This window comes from Orbicella faveolata, unplaced genomic scaffold (assembly GCF_042242905.1).
Source record: "Orbicella faveolata isolate gen_17 unplaced genomic scaffold, um_ofav_v1 contig_47, whole genome shotgun sequence".
In the NCBI taxonomy this organism is placed as follows: Eukaryota; Metazoa; Cnidaria; class Anthozoa; order Scleractinia; family Merulinidae; genus Orbicella; species Orbicella faveolata.
Genome location: NW_028301577.1, coordinates 17,733,803 through 17,747,500, shown reverse-complemented (window position 1 = coordinate 17,747,500; position 13,698 = coordinate 17,733,803). Strand labels below are relative to the sequence as shown.

At 38.2% G+C, this 13,698-nt stretch overlaps 3 protein-coding genes across 3 annotated transcripts in view; 2 read left to right on the top strand and 1 right to left on the bottom strand.

The window, feature by feature from the left end:
- The window catches only part of LOC110041657 (melatonin receptor type 1B-like), a 3,345-nt gene extending 203 nt beyond the window's left edge, over positions 1-3,142 (top strand). The window contains exon 1 of the mRNA XM_089280212.1: positions 1-3,142. This exon is cut by the window's left edge and continues 203 nt beyond it. Within this exon, the coding sequence (XP_089136338.1) occupies positions 1-892 (892 nt within the window). The 3' untranslated portion in view covers positions 893-3,142.
- A 2,164-nt stretch (positions 3,143-5,306) lies between these two features.
- On the top strand, positions 5,307-8,874 carry LOC110041789 (large ribosomal subunit protein uL23-like). Its single transcript, XM_020747121.2, has 4 exons — positions 5,307-5,371; positions 5,946-6,318; positions 8,407-8,476; positions 8,814-8,874. Exons 1-4 carry the CDS (start codon positions 5,353-5,355, stop codon positions 8,826-8,828), a joined length of 477 nt encoding a protein of 158 aa, XP_020602780.1. The 5' UTR covers positions 5,307-5,352; the 3' UTR covers positions 8,829-8,874.
- Positions 8,875-11,782: 2,908 nt separating this feature from the next.
- On the bottom strand, positions 11,783-13,657 carry LOC110041708 (tropomyosin-2-like). Its single transcript, XM_020747018.2, has one exon. It carries the CDS (start codon positions 13,556-13,558, stop codon positions 12,827-12,829), a length of 732 nt encoding a protein of 243 aa, XP_020602677.2. The 5' UTR covers positions 13,559-13,657; the 3' UTR covers positions 11,783-12,826.
- Positions 13,658-13,698: the final 41 nt, after the last annotated feature.

The window sequence follows — 13,698 nt, the reverse complement described above, 5'->3', positions numbered from 1 at the left end:
TACAATCATTGGAGTGACATCTGTTACGACTAATTTGCTCATCATTGGTATCATTTGCAAGAACTCCCGGCACGGGAAGACCCACGACTTGTTCACCTTGCATAGCAGCCTAGTGGATTTATTTACCGCATCGATTGTCGTGCCGTTCTGGATTTTATCCGCCATCCACAGCCACATATATTTCGTGGGCAAAGTCTACTGTAAAGTCAGCGCGACCGTCAGTTTCGTAGGGATGGTAGCCCCTGTTATCTTCCTCGCGCTAGTAGCCACCAGCAGGCACTGCTCAGTTGTGGACAGGAAAGCATTTCCGAGAATTTTCAGCGATTCCAGATCAAGGTTGATGGTTGTGATTGTATGGGTTGTGTCAATACTAATCAGTCTACCCCCTCATTTTGCATGGCCGCTTCAGACCGAAGAGATGCGCTGCCTTCCTGATTTAATCAGCAATTCTTGGTACACCACGGCTGTGCTAGCGTTCTGCGTGGTGTTACCTCTTAGCGCGTCGTTCTACACGCACATTTATGATATTTTTATCTTTCAGCCAGAGCGCATGAAGCGGCACGATTCCGTGAAGAAACGCTGTGAGCGTTATGCTCTTAAAGGATGCGAAAGGACCGCTCAAAAAGCGTTTTTTAGCATTCTTATCATTCACACTTGCTGCTGGGCGCCCTACACGTGTATGGCATTGGTTCAAACGATGACCGGGGGAAAATTGTTTTACCTGGGGAATGTCCCAGTGCATTTTATCGCTTTGGTGGTTGGACTGACTGGAACGACGCTGAAGGGAGTTGTGGCATGCTTCGAGGTGCCGCATATAAAAGGATTGATCAAGAAACAATTTGGATGCGCCGAGCGCGAGGAACGTGAAGGAAATGCTTCCGAGGAAGCCTAAGTAAATATGTATTATGTGTACACTTTCCTGTGGGTTAAGAACGTAATTCGCAAAAACCTCAACTTGGCTTTACTTACCAGATGAAAAATTAGAATTTCGTAAAATACATTCAATGCGACTAAGATGTAAAAAAGTGTCTTCTAAAGCGTAGAATTTTCTGGCAAAATCGTCACTGGATTGAACGAATTACAGCTTTTTATGTCCATAATTCAAATTATAGCCTACGGTATGTGGTTTGCTATGCATAAACATATTCAACCGAATAACAAGCTCCCTGGTAAGACACAGCAGATGTGAAAAAAATAGGAACATTAACTTTAAATTACATGAAAGTGTATATTTTATCGTAGTTATCGTATTTGCCTAAACGTAAACTTCATTCATAGTATTTATATCGGCGGACATCTGCGAACTGGCATTTTAAATTACAAAAGCCGAAGCTTAATTTTGTGTCACTGTTTCACACGTACTAATTTGCGCTTAGCAGGAATTTTAAATTTTATATAGCTGATTATGTGTCAGGTTTTAGAACTGTTCAATTTTTTCACGGAAATCGCAGACATACAACTGTGTAGTTATTTAATTTCAGCTTATCAATTCAATAATTGAAGACTGGTTAAATTGGCTCCAAATAGAAGTTGCCCGAATTATTTTTTTTGAGCAATTTATTTACATGCTAGTATGTGCCACAAAACAAAGCGAGCCACATAAATATTTATGCCAAAGAAACAGGCGATTCGCAAACTAGATTTGCAAGGGGTGTGGTTTTTTCTCTATTCTTCCCGCCCGAAAAAGACAAGAAACATTCATGAAAATAAAGAAACTATTCAAAACGAATAGAAAATTGTGGTTAATGTTTAACCGATAAACACAAGAAGAGAGATAGCCTTCGGTAAAGTTGGAATGCAATCTAATTGCGCCTCAAACAAGCGGCCACCTGCTGTAATAAAATATAACGACAAAGCGTGAATATGGTGCTATAACCTGAATCGTATTTTGATACATGCTAACTAATGTTTGTGTCAGTGTGTTATTTCAGTGAACCTGACAACAAATAAGCTAATACATTGTAAAAATACAATTTTGACTCTTTATTTCTATAGATATCGTTTATTTATTTGTCTTTAGCCGGAAAGATTCTTGTGACGAATTTGTCTGAAACCAGTAGCGATGTCGTTCACCGAACAAATGTTAGTGTAATTGATTTTAACCGTGTCTTAAGTTTCTAAGTATGCTTTCAGTATCAGAATATAAAATGGAAACATCGACCACGCAGTCTTTAATTGATGATTTCAATTGTCGGTTACTTTTCTGGTTTTCTCCAGTAATCACTGCGTGAAAATAGAGATTAACGGAAAATTAAAGTTGACTTACATGTAAATCTCCTAAAAATTGGTCAGGCTAGCTATACGCTAGTTTCTCAACTGATGAGAAATTTATAGCAGCTTGCAAAGCGCTAGCTTATAGCTTTACACGGCAGTAACGTTGGCCGCATAACAGAAATTCCACGTTTTTTCTTCGATATTTCTAAACAATTTTTAGTGCCAACGTTGTAAAACCCTTCTGTGCACAGGTGTCGTTGGAAGAGGGCACAAAAAAATAATTGTTTGCACCTTTGATAACAGTTTGCTCAACGGGGGATAACCCAAGTATAAGGTTCGTATTCCAAAATCAACGGGGGTTTCTCTACTGTGTAAGTATTCCGCCCCAATACCCCCAGGGGGTTAAGGCGAAAAGTGAAGTGATAAGTATTCTATGCCAAATATTCTCTCTCGGTGTGACAGTTGCTACAAGTTCTTTGAACATATCAGTTCGAAACAGGAACCCGTTTCTCGAAGGTCCCAAAAAGTTTTCGCCACAGAAAAGCCATAGCAAATCAGTCACAAACGTTATTGTTACAGAGCTGTTTTATTCACATGTTCTTAATATGAACAGAGGTTCCCTTCATACAAGCAGTTTTAGGCGTATCATGACTTCTCCGTTTCTAGATGCAGATGAGCTAAAAATGGCTGTGCGAGCCCGAAAAGTTTACGGGACTTTCGAGAAACGAGCCCCTGGTCTCTGTCAAGGGATCGTAAAATTATCTTATAAAATCTTGATGTTAAATTGATTTGCTCGTAATTGCTCCCCAAACAGCCCGACGTAAATCCGAATTATGACTGAAGTAGAGACACTAGTATCAAAGTAGAGTTAAAACAAATCGGAATAGCAGAAGTTTGTAAACCGTATTAAAGCAAAATGAAAATTGTATTTTTGAATCATTTTCTCACGTGCTGGTTTATACTAAATTGGATTAGAACTAGTTGTAAAATTGATTTGACGGTTTGTATGCTTAGCCATATATAAATTCGAATTGCTGAGTCAAAAGTGGATCTCCCAACTTCTAAGAAAATAAAACCTGCAGATGGCGAATGTAAACTTTGAGGGACAAAGAACTCAAAAACAGGTTACTAAGCATTAACCCCTAGGTGCCTTTTAATTTTCTATCAGCACTCTTCAAAGAGTGCTGATTCGTCCACAAAAGATTTCACATAAGAACACTCCATGACTGGCAACTCAGGTGTCGATATTTATCAGGCTGACATAACGGTTTGCACGGGTTATTTGAGAAATGGCTCGTTATTAAACATGGTATCACTAAACATTTCAAGGAAAAACCATCAACGCAGAATTTGCTATGCAGGCCGATTTTATTTTGCTGTCATGTCTATCAGCTTCTATCGTCGCTGAGAAGACAGGATATACTTGGAGATACTTCTACAAAGAATTCTCAGTGACTTCCTCGACCGCGAACAGTTGGAAATCCGCGTCATTACAAACCACAAAACACACAGTTACACGTAGCATCAGCCACATACAGCCACTAAAACAAAAATCACTTTGTGTGTTTTCACTGGCACCAGAATCTATCGTTAGAAATGCCCCCCTCCCCTCCCCAGGGATGATGCCGAATAAAACCAATATTTTCCTTGTGTCTAAAATTAGAGCGTGAAGCCTGTAAGTATTATGTTTTTTATGTGAATTTTATCAAATTTTTGTCAATTCTCAATCAGATCTAGCACGCACATTTTAAGAAGCAGGAAGATTTGTCACTCCATGTCGGTAGGTCACGATGAACTGTGGGGTGAATCAGCATCTTTATGCACAGGTTAGCATTGCAGCATAAGAAGTTTTCTTAAACCCATACAGACGAGTTAGTTTTTATATATAGAAAGCACTGTCGATATAATTTGTTTGAAGTCATTTTCTTGCAATGCAATTATTTTCCCGGGGTGTACCCCCAGAAAAGTTGGGTGGGGATGTGCGGCCCGCCTCCCAAACCCTTACCCTATTTATGACCAAAGTCTGCGATTTTCGCTACCCTGTTCATGACCTAACCAAAAATTGTATACGCTACTTATGACCGTTGCGGCTGACACAGTTGCCCTAAACTTAATTCATGAAGGGCTTTTGTTGATGGTCTTATCGATCAGTTGTTAAAGTGGCTGTAACGTTGAATAACTTTTATTGAACTCCTCGAAGACATCTTGATAGCAGCCAAGATCGGAGGCAACTGACACACGCATAGATTACAGACGACTTAAATATGTACAATCGGGTACATACCACGCAGAGTATTCGCACGCACCGAATGTTAAATAACCATGCTAATAAATATCGACACAGTAGCTTCTTCTAAGAAACATACCCAATTCAAGACTGGAGTACAAAAACCGTACCCTATTTGAGACCAAAATGGCTGAAAAACCGTACCCTTTGTTAGGGCTTGCCACAAGTTGCTTGGCAACTTTTTGGCAACTTTTCGTATTTCGAGCAACTTTTTTTGTTTCACGCAACTTTTTGCATTCTGAGCAATTTCTAGTTTTCTAGATATCGGAGCAGCTTTTAGTACTTTAATTGGCCATATTTCCACATTTTACAATGTTCCAGTAAACAATTTGTGAATTTCTTCAAGTGTTTTAAATTTCTTTTAAATTTTTTTTAAAATTAGATTAAATTTTTTTAAAAAAATTTTTAAAAATTTACTACCCTTTGTGGCTACACATACCTATATAGCTAATATAAGGGAGTACCCCCGCCCCCGAGGGAGATTTTCCTTCACAAAATCAGGGCTGACGCCCGACTACAGGTGGTCCTGGTGTATGTGGTTGCTCTTACTCACTAACTTGAGTCCGTCGAACCTTACATGAAGGAAAGCGCGGGAGAGCGATGGCTGCGTGCTGTTTATCCCTATGTAAGACTATTACCTCAAGTTTTGTCTGTTACCATACTCGAGTATAATCAAATCGAACTCCCCGGCCAAACGACCTAAACTCTCTGTCATTGTGTAGCCTTTGTAGCTATTTCTGAAGCTGCTAGGTGCGAAGGCCTGGAATAGAGTGCAATGCCAGGCTACTCAGCCCAGCCCTGGATTCCTAGCGGTCCGCCCCGCACACCGGTCTTCCTCTTTAGTAACACACATGGCGCCCAAGGACAAGGGTAAGAAAGTAGATGGATTATACGAGATTTTACAACTCAAGACTGTTCAAATTGTCTATGTTATCGCCTTGTGCTGTGCGATAATTAAATAAAGGCGCTTTTATAGTCGTAGGAAATTATAACGGCGAGGAAAGAACGCGTCTAAAGAAGCTATTCGTGTTCACTGTTGTTTTCCACGTGTGGGATAATAAAGCGACAGTAGATTTTAAGTGGTCTACGATTATAAACCTTTGTAAGCGCTTGCAAGCGGTGGACTCGACGAATTTCTCGTGATCTGTGTTATCTAAAGCCAGTGACCTGATCTAAAAATGCTCTTTGCCTTATGTTTACGAATAATAACAGCATCGAGTAATTAGCTTTCTGCTCATAAACGTACAAAGTGATCTTGAGATATTTCGCTTAGAGCGTGGTTTCTACTTCATATCCTTGGTTAAGCTGCAAAAATTAATTCCCCTTAAACTGGTTTGTTGTTGGTTATGAGAACAACGTGGTGTGTTAGAATTACACGTCAGCTAATTTGCAGAAATATTGCCATAGTTTCCTGAATTTTTTTTCCTTTCTTGTCTTGTTCTAGGAAAGACGAAAGCTGGTGCCTCTGCCAAATCCAGCGAGACTTCTAAAGCCCAGAAGGCTAAAAAGTCTGTGCTGAAGGGTGTTCAGAGAACGCCAAAAAGGAAAGTGCGTACAAATGTCCATTTTTATCGCCCTAAAACTCTCAGCCTCCGAAGAACCCCTAAGTACCCAAGGCATTCTGCTCCAAGGACCAATAAACTTGACCACTATGCCATCATCAAGCATCCTTTGACCACGGAGTCAGCGATGAAGAAAATTGAAGACAATAACACTCTTGTGTTCATTGTCGATGTGCGAGCTAACAAGCCCCAAATCAAGGCATCTGTGAAGAAGTTGTATGACATTGATGCCTCGAAAGTCAACACCCTCATCAGGTACATCTTATGAATTAAAGGGGAAGGTCACTCCAAAAAAAAACATTTTTTTGTCAACAGAAATAAAAATCTCACAGAAAGTTTAGCTACTCACCGAAGTATGCAGGTTTTTGGTATGAAATTTGTCTCCAAAGAAGCCCAAAATTTGACATCATTGCCATCTTTAGTTTTTGTACATATTTGCTCAGCAGCCAGGTCGTGTTTTCGTGATGTCATTCCATCTAAGGGATTTTGTTAATGGCTTCCGACAACCTTTTAACTAGAACTCAAGGTTATGGCTGTTCTTGAGCAATATAATGTCAAGCCAAACATGCTCCAAACCCCAAAATGATAGCAGTGAAGATTGTGAAGTGGATAATCGGTTGGAAAAATAAATTTTGCTGACCTTGTGAGGGATGCCAAGTCAGTTGCAGCTTTTTTGCTTCCCACCAATTTTTAGTTGGATGAAGTGATATCACATATCAATATTCTAACATGGCTCAGAAGCTTTCAGGTCAAAATTGTAAATTTTCAAAGTTCCTTTTGTCTCCTAATTCCCAAAAGAGACTTGGATACAAAGAAAACAACACCAAAGATAGAAGTTTGTCTTGAAAGCCTCAGAGCCATGTTAAAATATTTATATATTGAACATGGCCTATTAAAGTGTATATGACACGAAAAATATATTTTGCTTATTTGAAAGGCCCTTCATAATACAGAAGAATGATGTTTTTCTTTTTGAAATATCTTTTTTCGTTTTACAAATATTGACGTTTTTCTATTATGCAAATTAGATCAGTGATGACGTCATATTGTTTGCAACTAAAAATGGTAAAATACTGAATAAACGATATCTCTAGGAATATTGAAGCAGTGTTCTTGAAACTTGGTTCCCCAAATGTATATCACAAAAGAAACAAAGTGACACCCTTAGTGATGTTGCCATAACAACTCTTTCGGCTCCAGTCTCTTTCTGTCAGAAAAATAAACATCACCATTTGCAACCTCGAAAGTGAGCCAAAGGGTTCTACTTGGAACAGGCATAGTTCCCATATTGTCTTAACACCCATCATTAGATTGGGTGGGGTAGATGGTTCTTGGTTTAAGTCAAAAACTGGGAATTTCAGTTTTTATTAAGACAGCTCCAGCGGCGAAACTGTTGTCATGGCAACAGCACTAAGGGTGTCATTTTGTTTCTTTTGTGATGTACATCTGTGGTGCCAAGTTTCAAGAACACTTCAATATTTCTAGAGATATTGTTTATTCAGTATTTTACCATTTTTAGTTGCAAACAATATGATGTCATCACTGATCTAATTTGCATAATAGAAAAACGTCAATATCTCTAAAACAAAAAAAGATATTTCAAAGAGAAAAACGCCATTCTGTATTTTCGAAAGGTCTTTCAAATAAGCAAAAAATATTTCTCATGTCATATGCACTTTAAGCATTTACATTGCAAGTGCAATTTAAAATTTTCTCAAATTTCAAAGAATGTAGGGTGCAAAACAAGTTTAAATTTATTTTTGATGATATTTGTATGGGGGTAAACAGGTTGTTTATGGCTATTTTAAGTCCTCTGTCCATCATCCACCATGCAAAACATGGTTCAATTATTAATTAGTAGGAAAGTTTTAAAAAATGTTGGATATTAAAATCTGTTTTTACTAAATTTAGTATGTATTGCATTACTGTATGAGTGAAATTATATGGGATCACTGAGAATATTTCTGGTGTGTTGATCTGCTTTGCATCAAGACTATTGACTGCAAGTTATGTATGCATTGATTGTTTGACTCCACAGATAATTACATTGAAACCCTGCATGTGGTGTGTGGCTTTTTGTCTCACTCGCTTTCTTATATTTTAAAATTATGAAAACATGACATATCTTGGAAACTACACAGTATTTTTTTTGGTTTCATGCCTGGGCCCAGGTGCTCAATTATGGATGGATGATGCTATCCACTGGATAAATCACTATCCAGATTTAGAAGTTTGTTTTGTCAACACTCTTCCACTGGCAAACAGTGATATCTACCCCTTTCAAAGACTGGGACCTGCTCTGTTCAGATTGGCAGTGTGCTAACTAGTTGTTTTATCCTTCAGACCTGATGGACAGAAGAAAGCCTATGTGAGGTTGGCTCCAGACTATGATGCTCTGGATGTTGCTAACAAGGTTTGTGTTGCAAGACAAGAGCTTGGTTTATACTTCACTGGAAATATTTTGTGATCTTGCTTAATTTTGCAGAACTGTTTAGTAGTTTTGGTTTAACTCGTTCAATTGCCGTACAAATTAGAGTATAATACACTGGGAAAAAATGGCTGAAAACTTTGAAAGATTTGTACATTTCAATGTTGTTTTCACAGTTTTTTTGAATGAAATAAGACCCTTGTTGACCTTTACCAGTTGTTCATTGAAAGACTTCTCGCTGAGACAAATTGGCATAGGTTTGATGTTTTGATTGTGGATATTATATGCACTTCTTAATGTAGTTTCATTTTTATTTTTGCAGATTGGAATCATCTAAGTTAGTCAGGAACAGATGCAGCAATAAAATTTGATTATTAACAAAATGCTTGTCTGCATTTATCTTCCCTCCTTTGACTTGTTGCGAAACCTTCCAAAAGAAAATGTGCTTGATTTCCTCCAAACAGGACATTTTAGTGAAACTCATTTTCATATCATTAGAAGGTTTTGCAGCAGGACTTTCTTTCTGAGTGGTGAAATCAAAAGTGGTGTAAAAAATTCTGTGTGGCCTCTTTAACATGCATGAAGTCAGACTACAGTAGCTAGAAACTGTGAGACATGTAATGTTAACAGTTACAAAATTGTGTCAGTCAGTCCGTCATCCAATTCCTGTAAAATTACAATTGGGTCCAGGAGGAACCTGTGCTACACTGGGTACAAAAGGACTATTCCCAGGAGTTACCATGTTTAAACCAAAAATGGTTGGGAATGTGTCCTACTGAGAAATGTCAACTGTATCAACCCAAACCAGCTGTGGTTGAAATAGTTGATCTGAATAGAACACAACCTTACTTATCTAATACAGTAGCCCAAGATGCCAGGGAAAGGGTACAAAGGCTACAACGAAAAGAAAACACGACAGAGGAAAGTTTGTGAAAGGGTCAAGTCACTATGAGAACAGCACAGAGGGAACAGAGTACTCAATTCTTTCAAACAGCCTGAGTATTGGAAACCCTTTCCAAAAATGGCTTCTTTGATTCAGAAAAAAAAAGTCTGAATAGTGCAAGAACATAGTTGACCCATAACACCAAAAATCCCTCCTTCAACAGAAACAAACTGTACTGAGAAACTCTATTGACAGCGGGCACACAGAGGCCAACCAAAAATCTGAGACTGCGGGCACAAAAAGACAAAGTCAGCCATATTGAGCTGGAACTATGGTGCCTAAAGAAGAGCAGTAAAACTGCCCAAAACGTGGCATTTTCAAAAACATTTAACCTCATAAAAGTCCTGTTAATACATGACTGACTTTATTTATTTCATATGTAAACATGATGGGTTCAGAAAGTTTCAGTGAAACTATGGTAAATTTTTTTTCACAAGATGCCTGAATAAATATTTAATTGTAAAGGTGATGAACATAAAAACTGATCAGCCTAAGTCGGCAGATTGACCAAAATTTCCCACAAAATAGCCAAGTCCCTAAATTGGTTCCTGTCTAATCCATTGTCACTTTGTGGTCAGAAAAGACACATTTCGAAATAAGTAATTCACCTCATTAGAAGCTCGTATGCTGTGTGCAATATTATTGGGATCAACCATTTTCAGTTGACTGGGCTTTTTTGAGCTGAGTAAAGTGGGAAAAAATGTTTGGTTCATTTCATGTATCAACTTTTTTACATTATTAATTAACAGCCATATTCCCTATTTTCCAATTGCACAGAATACACTCTGTTTGCCCCCTCCCCACCCCCCCAAACAAAATTGTGCATAAACTATTGTTATGAAATGCTTGTGGGATGTCTGCATATTCCCAAGAACATTTCCCAACAACAGTTTATGCAAAATTTTGGGGGTAAACAGAGTGAATTATGGGCAATAATTGGAAAGTAGAGAATACCTGGCTGAAGGTTTCTGGCATAACAATTTCCAAACCATCTAGGGTTCAACATTGATCAAATATTCTGAATATTCTTCTTAACAAACTGAAGTGGAAATGGTTTGTCACACCAAAACACTAAAGTCTCATTCAACCCAAGCAACCAAAACCTTTGATCCCACTAGAACACAGTGTAAACAGCTATCAGCTATCTGAACCAAGAACAGTTGATCCTGTTGATTAGATGTTTTCATGATCAGGTGCCACACTTCAACAAATTTTAAAAACCAGTTGTACTTGGGGCCAGTGGTGATATAATTTGTTCTCAACAGAACTCAACTTGGCTTCTAACGCTAGATTTAACACATAGTTGAACACAAGGTTGGATTCAAAGGGCTTATTGGATGAAACAAATTAAAGAGAGTTGTTTAATTCTAAAAACACAGACTTTTTAGATTTTTTAGATTTTCGTTCTTTGTAAAATATTATGGCAGGTCCACACCAGCCTTAAGGTTGCTCTATTCAGACCTGCCTTATCAAGAAGTATATATAAGTATATAACCATGCATGGGAGGTAGCAAAAGAAATACAACTTATTCAAATAATATAATACTGAAGGATATACTCCATTACATCTGCCATTTTCACATTTTCCAATATTGCTTTTGTGTCCAGTATGCAAGAGCTGCAGAAACTGAGTCTGTGTTTAAAACAAGATGACCAAGAAATTTTCATGTCAAAGACTTCAAGTGAACAAGCGGGCAATAGTAATATTTAAGTTGTTGCAATATTTATATCACACGCCAGGCCTCCTAGAAAAAACTAACCAATTAAAACTGAGAATAATAGGCTGGAATTTTTTCATGAAGGTGTAAGTAGGGGTCTGTTTGATATGAATACATAAACAAGAGTGACTCCTGTGTGTTACATACAATCTACAGATTCAGTCCTTAATTGCAAATTGTCACATTATCATTAAGCCCTGGCCAAACAACATTGCAATAATTATATGTTATGTTGAAATGTTGTGATTCACTTGGAAACATTAGCCTTTAACTCATTTTGCAACAACCCAAAAGTATTGAAAAGTGTACAGAACTAACCAGTCAACCAAATGGCAACTAATGTTTCCTGAAAGGTCTGCAACACTTCACACTTAAGTTAGGTTTCCAATTTTGTTGTAGAACAATACTGTTCGTATTCAATGTTATTGGCTTATTTAAATGAAAAGATCTCTATCCTTTTTTCTCAACATTCTGATTGGTTAGCTCTTTTTCAAGTGGCCCGGTTCGAGTAGTTGCACTGTAAAGGAATAATGAACTAAGAAATCTAAAATATTGGAAAAATATTGGTCGGGTTCTTGTTTTGCAAGTTATGGACCAAGCCAACCACAACATCAATATGCATGACTAATGTTTTCCCAGTAATGACCAATTTATTAATAGCTCCTTTACAAGTGTGCTAAATAAGATGCCACTACAGTTAAAACCTGCTAGCGAAACGAAAAAAATTTTGAGCTGTCGGGGCTTCAAGGTAGCTGTTAGGAAGTGACTGAAAAAGTATATCCAAGGGAAAATGATTTGAGTTTGAGCAGAGAATTTGAGATAACCGAGCTAGAGATAACGAGGTTCTATGTGTTAAACTATGGCAAAACCTATTCTTTTGTGCTGTGTTCCAAGACAGCAAATTGGGAGAACTACATGTTACTCATCATCACGAGCAATAAAACATTTTGCGCATTATGCAAAATTCAAATACCCAGGAAACCAATTGGATAGTTCCTTTAGAAATATAACAACTCAATTTACCAAATACTAAATGGGCAAATGTTAGCACTACAGATTCCTTGCTTTCTGGGTACAGCTTATAATGAAATTTCAGTTTGTTTTGCAAGTCTAAGTTACTTCACAACTAACACTTTGCTCAGCTAAGGAAGTTTAAGGAAAGGTATGGGAAAGAGAAGAGATAGTCCTCACCATCACAATGTTTAGAAAGGTCCATTTACATATCAGGGTACCCTGTGAAAAACTAACACCTGCTTTCTGCTCCATCCCCCTTCCACCCCAGGGGTCCATGTGTTACATAACTGCTGAGTAGAATAAGTTGAGTAACTTGAAGCCAAAGCAAGCATTTTAACTTTCTAAGCACTTTGTTCTTTCCAATGTTTGCCTGATGTACAAATGCCTTTGTTAACTGGTTGAAACCCTTGGGATTTCTAACATTAAGAGCAGCCCACATTAAAATTGCAACGTCACTTATCTAAACAAATACTACAATTAGAAAAACAAATTTAACATTTCTATTTTCGAAATGAAAAATATCATTTTTTTCGAAAGTCCCTTTTCAAATAAACGTTTAGGAACCACTTAAGTAAACATAATCTTCTTCTGTAAATACTTTCAGTACATGTGGTTCGAATATCTTGGCTGCAAGCAAAACAGATAAAACGTCAAACACCTTTACTCTAGTTGTTCTATTTCTGCGAATTCATTTTCAAGTTTGTGTTTCTTTTCTCGCTCAGCTTCTATTTCTGCCACAATTTCATCAACTCGTCGAAGAGAAGTTTGCTCCAGCCTTTCGGTCTCCTCGCATGCCTCAATCTTCTTTTTTAACTCTTCTTGCAGTATTTTAATTTTCTGTTCGCTGTCGTTTTCTCTCTCACTAGCCAACACGTCATCTTGCTCAAGTTTGCGCAGATTTTCTCCCGCGGTGCGGATCATCTGTTCCAATTCAGGGATTCGCTTCACGGCTCGATCTCTACGATCTTCTGAGCGGTGCAGATCGTTTTCGAGAACAGTGAGTTTCCTTTGCGCATCGTTCAATTTCATGAGGGAGTTTTCAGCAGCCGACTGAGCGTCTTGTACTTGAACCTCGATCGATCGCAGATGTTCATCAGTCTCTACCTCAGCGTAAGTAAGTTCTCTTCCTTTATCAGCCTCGGCCTCGGCTTTTTCTGTTAGTTCGTTCAGCCTCTTTTGTTTCTCGTCTGTTTCAGCAGTGGCCTCTTTGACTTTTGATCGCAAAAACTGGATGCGCCTCCTGTAGCTAGCAGCTTCGTCTTCCTTGGTAGAGATGGTTTCTTTCAGCATTTTCAGCTCACTCTTCGCATCGATTTCTCTCTCCCGAGCTTCTTCGGCCTTCTCTTTCGTTGCAATCATTTTTTTCTTTATGCCCTCAATTGTAGATGCCATGGTTATAGCAGAATTTCGTGTCCAACTTCCAAAATACAATATTATCAAACACACCCTTCAGGAAGGTTCGCTTTCACTGATATAATGACCGCGCATGTGATAGCCACTCTCGCCACTGGCAACCTTGCGGATTCACCTGC